This window comes from Hypomesus transpacificus, chromosome 17 (assembly GCF_021917145.1).
Source record: "Hypomesus transpacificus isolate Combined female chromosome 17, fHypTra1, whole genome shotgun sequence".
In the NCBI taxonomy this organism is placed as follows: domain Eukaryota; kingdom Metazoa; phylum Chordata; class Actinopteri; order Osmeriformes; family Osmeridae; genus Hypomesus; species Hypomesus transpacificus.
The window spans coordinates 5,315,366-5,322,429 of record NC_061076.1 but is presented as its reverse complement, the minus strand read 5'-3'; the positions used below and the strand labels follow the sequence as shown (position 1 = coordinate 5,322,429).

Genomic DNA, 7,064 nt, shown 5'->3' with positions numbered 1-7,064 from the left:
AACTAACAAGGGCTAAAAGGAAACTTTTGACCTCTTATTTTATAGCTACTTACTACGATTTTTCTTTACGTTCGGTTGCCTATTTCCCGTGTATAAATGCAGCCATCGAATAGCAGTAGGCTACTACTTAAAACCTCTACGTTTCATTATTAAACGGTAAATGCATTTTGACTAGTTCACAGCAGTGACGTTCCTGGAACGGGTTTGCAAATGGAGCTACACAAGGACAGGCTGACAAGCAGTGGAATCGGACACATTTACACGCAGCCTCCGCCATTCTTTGTCGAGAGTCGCAAGGTTTGTATTGACAAAACACTGAAACAAGTTGACAAAAAATATTGTTTATTTACTGTAACTCTTACACTCAAGTTTTGGATAGAATCCACCACCATACACAACTTCATACCCATAGGTATAGACACATTTCGCCTGCTGTTTCTCTCCCCCCATAGGGGTTGCCTCTCCCCCCTGTCCTCCAGGGCTTGCCCCTGGTCTCAGATGCGAAGCGCTTCTCTGTCACTTCGCGCACTGATTATGACAGCAAGCCTCTTACAGGGCCACTGGCCACCACACGGTACCCACGGGCTCCACCACACTGGAACATACATTACATAAATGAGCTGGCCCAAAAGGTGAGGTTCACATACATGCGTGCATGTGTGTGTGTTTTTCTGTGCGTGTCTTCGTGTTTGTGTTCATGCATGTGCATGTTTGTCTGTGAGTGTGTCTGTGTGTTTGGTTGTGTGTTGCATGCAGTGGTTGACTTTATCTCATGTTGCAATATTCAAAAACATGACAATGTTGTTCTCAACTTGAATGAAGTGTTTAACCTACATACGAAGTGTATACCTGATGGATGTACCGAATAAGGTTTGAGGCCAGAGATATCCAAAGCATCCTTCTTTGCCCTCAGCTAAGGAACTGTGAATCGGTCCGTTTGCTCTCTCGGCCAGTGAGTGAAATGCAGGACAGCTTCAAAGGTCTGGCAGCTCAAGAGGGCCCCCAACTGGACAACTATAACACACTCAGGGTGAGAGGAAGCACATACCCACCTAGAAGTCAGATTCTCATACTGGGTCTGTAATTGATGCATGGAAGTGATAAAATGTCCTTTCCTGAGTCATGTGACTGTTTATTGTTGAGCTATGTAACTGCATACTTTGCAATGTTTAATCACTGTTGTTTTTTTTTTTTTTTACACTGTACAGTGTTTATGCATGTGATACATGTAGTATTATTATTTACTGCTGGCTGTATAACAGATTACCCTCTTGGGGATATTAAAGACAATCTCCTATACTTTACTACTCCTGAATGGAGTATAAAATGTTATCTATGTTTTCTATATTTTTCTGTAGACAATTCATGGACAGCTGAATCATGTACCAAGTTTAAGGATTCCATTCGTCAGCACTTCTCATGAAGACTACAGACCCTATAGCAGGTGCCTTTTTCTCCAGAGTGTTAGGGGGGTGGTATTATTGTATATAATATGTAGTCATCTCCAAGGACATGTATTTAGATGTAGATATAAACAGGAACCTAATGGATAGGAATATGTAAGATGGTTGTTGTGTATAGGGGGAGTCAGATTACGGTGACACAGGGGCGGGAGTGAGAGGCTTGAGGCCAATGTTCCAGGCTTACAATAAAGTCACGTTTGAAGATAGCAGTTGACTCACGCTTGTTATTTAAGAATAACACGATAGGGGGGTGCCCCTTTCAGTGTCTGTTCAACGAACAACCCCCCCCCCCGTCCTCAACTTCTAACTCTCTGTCACCCTCCCACCCTCTCTCGTTCTCTCTCCCACCCCTCCTTCAGGTCTGAGATCACCCCCCCCAGCCTGGATGCCCTTCCCTCCCGCCTCGGCCTATTAAAGAGCTCCGCCCACAGCCACCTGCCGCCCCACAAGGCCTCTCCCAGGGTGTCCTGTGGGCCGCGTTTGCCCCCCCCTGTTGTGACACTGCCCTATGCGGGGAAGTGCAGTGTGTACCGCAGCTCTTTTACTGTGCCTGCCCCTCAGCCTGGCCCCACTGGGCCACAATCGGAGGCCATGGCAGGGTGCGAGAGTGCAGCAGTTCAGGCCAGGGATGGAGCTGGGGGGGGCCAAAGAGGGCTCCTCAGGAGCATCCTGGAGGTCCCCAAGATGTACCTGGCAGAGAGCCAAACCTACGGAGGGAAAAAGAGGGTGCTGGTCTGAGGATGAAGGGGCCAAAATGTTGGCACCACAATGTTTGAGCTCAGAAATAATGTGTTTTCTCAAAGATTATCACTTTTGTTTTTGTTTTTGTGTCAGCAATAAAGAAATAAAATACATTTCTCAAATGACCATGACTTCTGTTTCTCATGTGTCAATGTCTTTTTGATCACCAATGAGATGAGCAATAAACACCCTGATATCATTTGAAGATGGCTGGGGTGGTCTCATTGATTTATCGATGTAAGGTGATATTATTATTGGACTATAAACAACAGATTTAAAAAATCATAATAATAGTGATGGTGGGGTGCCAACATCTGATTAAATTCTTCTGTCAGTGATTTAAGTGTGTTTATATTCACCCACACAGCTAACACATTAGCCAAATCCAGTCCAGTCCCAATGTGTGTGTGTATGTTCTCCCATTTCTAGATGGGGAGTAGTAACCTAGAAAATAACCTTGTGTATTTTGATCAGAGGACTTAATGCTCTGGTTTAATCAAGTACTCACAACACACACACACACACTCATACACACTTGCACTCAGGCAGACACACAAATTCCATCAGTTACTAAAACTCATGCAGGGCCTTAGAATAGACAGCGCTTTGGCTGTGCGGCACACACCTGTTTCTAGTATAATACTGGACTGTTCAATCAAAAGTCCCATTGTCCACCCTCACAACCTCCCAATCTCCTATCTCACTCCAACCACTAAGAATAGGTTCCATCAAGTTCATATGTGATTTGGCTTAACACAGTTATATCCCTCCTTCAAACCCTCCTTCTTGCTCCCTCTCCCTCTCTCTGTAATCCCCGAGCACATAACGCAGGACTATAAAGGGGAGGTAATTAACCAGAAAGGGCAGTGTTATTAATTAGGTTTCCATGAGAGATGAGTGGAAGTGAGAGGGGGGTGGATTCAAGATATCTAAAGAATATTCTTAGGTCCAAATAAGGGAATAGACTGACTGGAATCAGAGCTGACAGGGCTTCTCTACCAAATCTTCTCACGTCTCACCCTCTTTCCTACACCTTCTCTACTTTCTCTGATTCTCTGTTCACCTCTATCTCTCCCCTTCTCTCTCAGACTGTATCTGGAGGACATCGTTTATAGACCTAGTGGTCAAACCACAAACCCTAGTGGATTGGTCTGTGTGTGTCTGTGTGTGTGTGTGTGCGGGGGGTATTTTCCACTACCAGCACTGTATCAGCTGTACGCAGATTAGTAATTTGTGATCGAGGATAGCTGCGTTTGTAAATGTGTATTTGTGTGTGTGAGAGAGCGCTTCTCTCTCTACCAAAGAATTGCTCCGGGTCATTAATTTCCTGTCGCAGAGTCTGTGCGCTTGTGTGTGAGTTTGTTTGCCTGAGCGTTTCTCTCTATTCTCCCTCTCTATTTATTATTCATCCATACTGTACCTGTCTCTCTCCACCCCTCCCTCTCCCTCTCCGGTTCTAGCTGCCCATTCATCAACACTGTTTTTGGGAGCAAGAGAGCACAACATTCATAGTCCTGACACGAGTAGAAGAGAGAGAGAGAGAGAGAGAGAGAGAGAGAGAGAGAGAGAGAGAGAGAGAGAGAGAGAGAGAGAGAGAGAGAGAGAGAGAGAGAGAGAGAGAGAGAGAAAGAGAGAGAGAGAGAGGACCAAAGCGAAAGTAAGTACTACACATGGGCGACCATGAACAAACATTAAAAACAGACACACACATGCACACATTTCTTTATCACAATGATATTTTGAACATTCACTGGTATTGCTGATTGCCAAATTCAAATAGGCAGTCAATTATGACGTCTGAATGATAGTGAGGGAGTGTGTTTGTGTGTGAGTGTGTGTGTGTGTGTGTGTGTGTGGGGGGGGTACTGCAGTATTTTCTGGGCCCGTAGTACTCATGTATGTCCCCTAGATGTCTCTTGTGCACTGCATCGCAGGAGGAGGGGGAGGATAATGGGAAGCACTGCAGAGCAGGAGAGAGAGATGCAGATTCAGGACAGCACACAAGGCAGTCAGATACTGATGTAAGACAGATCTATGTAGATGGATCTCATCTCTCCCCTCTCTCTCTCTCTTTCTCTCTCTCTCTCTTTTTCTCTCTCTACATCCTCTTCTTTGTCTGGATGCAGTTCCTCAACTGCATCCTACAAAATTCCTCATCCTCCTCAATATCATTGTTGCTTCTCACTCTCCTTTTACAGGCATATGTTCTTTCTCTTTTTTTGCTCCTCTTTTATGTCCCACACCCAGTCCCTCCTCCCTCCATTACAATCACACCATCCTTCTCTCTTTCTTTCCTTAACCCTTCCCTCTTTTTTGTAGCAGTGCATTTGTTCCCCCTCTTTTTATTTTGCTCTGATTTCTCTTTCTCTCTTTCTCTCTCTCTATGGCTGTCTGTCTTTTAGTCTCTACCTTTTCGTCCCTCACTCTTTTGCTTCCTTCCTTCCTTCCTTCCCTCCCTCCCTCCCTCCCTCCCTCCCTCCCTCCCTCCCTCCCTCCCTCCCTCCCTCCCTCCCTCCCTCCCTCCCTCCCTCCCTCCCTCCCTCCCTCCCTCCTTCCCTCCCTCCCTCCCTCCCTCCCTTTCCTTCTTTCTATTACTCTATTCCTTTTTATTCCCTCTCTCTCTCTCTCTCTCTCTCTCTAGAAATCATGTTTCCCAGATGATTTTCCTGTTTTCCAGTGGAAGCTTATTTGCTCAGTCAGCATACCTTCCAATTTATCACTGTCTATTTCTTTATTTCTCTCTTCATCCCACTCTTGTCCTCCCTCTCTTTCTCTCTCCCTCCATCTCTTTTTCACTTCCTCTATCTTTTTTTGTGTGTCAACATATCATGTATAATTTACCTTTTTAGCTTTTTTTGTTACAAGACTATCAATGATTTTGTATTTATTTTTCCTCCTCTTCCTCCACTAGTCTGTCTGATGGTGCAATGTCACAACTTATTGTTCTGTTGTTCGTGTAGTCATTGTATTAACCTGCCTCAATGGAAAGTGTGTGTGTGTACGTGTTTGCTTGTGCATGTTCTGCTTGCTCCCTCTATCATTCTCATACAGTGAAGGACTTCATATCACCTTAGTCAGCATGTTAACTTAATTAACTGAGTGTGTGTGTGGGGGGAGAGAGAGTGAGAGAGAGACAGAGTGAGAGAGATGAAGAGAGAAAGAGATTGTGTAAAAGAGAGATAAATAGTTTATTCACCTAGTCATCATACAGGACAGAGCTATCGATGGTGCTGAAATTTACGGCGAACAATTTAACGTCTTTGTCTAGTGTATGATCTCTTGGGTATGATCATTCAAATGACTGACATTACAATTTTTAAAGGAGAATGTCAGAATGTAATGAATCAGACACAGCAGAAATGAGCTTAAGTTTGATCATGTTTGTGAGCTACAATGATAAAACTTGTAATTATGGTTTGTAATATATTGTTACATAGTCTAAAAAAGATTAGGACCGTTCTTAAGTATGATTTACATTAGTAGACTCTACACCTTGTAAATTTATATTTTATGTTGTGATGTCTCATAGATGCATGAAACATTTTTGACATGAGCAATATTAACACATGACCATTGTCAAGGCATTGCTCATCACAAAACTTCCTAACCAAACACATAAATATCTTGTGATACCTTTTCCCCCGGCTGATGCAACCAGATGTCGCTTTGTGGTAGGATTAAGAAGCTGTTCATGGCACTGAAACCCAACCGCAAGGCAATTCAGACCTATAGGACCAAAGAAACTGCAGGCCTTAGCCTACATAAATATTCCCTTCATCTCCTTCTCTACACTTAGAATAAAGCTGGCCCCTCCCTCTCCCTTGTTCATCAGGCTTCCCTCCTCCTTGCTGGACCCTGGTGTGGCAGTTTGCCCAGACTTAATGAAGTGGTGGTATGAGATGGCAACACAGAGGACATCAGGAGAAGAGAGGGAGAGAGGCTTTGAACTAATGGAGAATAACAGGGACAGAGAGAGAGAGAGAGAAAGAGAGAGCGAGGGGGGGGGGAGAAGGTAGAAAGATGTGGGAGATGACACAGAAGAGAAAGGACACATGGAGGAGAAAGGACACAGGGAGGAGAGATGGGGAGATAGGGAATAGATAGAAGTAGACTTAAAGGAGAACGGGAGAGGGGGAAATGGCAGTAAATGTGATGAGTGAGGCACCGTCACTGGAGCAGGTAAAGGACATAAACAGAGAAGGGGAGACAATTCTGAGATAAGGAACAGGAGAAAGGGTGACAGAGGGGACGCTACGGAATAGAGAGAAGGAATCTCATCCAATGAAATCTGATTCCGTTATGCGGAACTGGAGTGAGAATGGGAGGGAGGAGGGTGAGTGAAAGAGAGAGAGTGAGAGGGAGGAGCAAGAGTTGAGCATGTATAGTACTTTGAGTGTAGGGTAAGGACAAAATGTGACTGGAATGACAGGGCTATTCAGAAACCGAGAGAGAAAGACAGAGACAAAGAGAGGGAAAGACTGCAGAGGTAGGTTTAGAGACAGAGGAAGTAAGAGAGAGGCAGTCTCATTCTTGTTTCCACTGCAGCAGAAGACCATTCACTCACTCAGTCCTGTGCTCTGTTTACAGTTCACCTCTCTCTCTCCCTCTCTCTCTCTCTCTCTCTCTCGGTGTGTGAGTATGAGTGTTTTCACGAGAGAGCTTGAAGTCAAAGCATCGTGCAGAGTGAACGTCCCATGGACATATAAGGGGTGAATACAGGAGCTACAGACTGTACTGAATGGATGGCATATTAATCCTGTACTGAGGCATAGGGAGAAGAAGATGAGGGGAAATTGAGGTGCGATGGAGGGAGAGGAATGGAGAGAGCAACACAATTTGAGAGGGAAAATACGAGGAGAG

General features: G+C 44.7%; 1 protein-coding gene across 1 annotated transcript; it reads left to right on the top strand.

Annotated features, from left to right (window-relative positions):
• zgc:193811 (uncharacterized protein LOC559801 homolog) lies at positions 1-2,201 on the top strand. Its single transcript, XM_047038190.1, has 5 exons — positions 1-297; positions 453-632; positions 914-1,030; positions 1,359-1,444; positions 1,823-2,201. Exons 1-5 carry the CDS (start codon positions 211-213, stop codon positions 2,199-2,201), a joined length of 849 nt encoding a protein of 282 aa, XP_046894146.1. The 5' UTR covers positions 1-210.
• Positions 2,202-7,064: the final 4,863 nt, after the last annotated feature.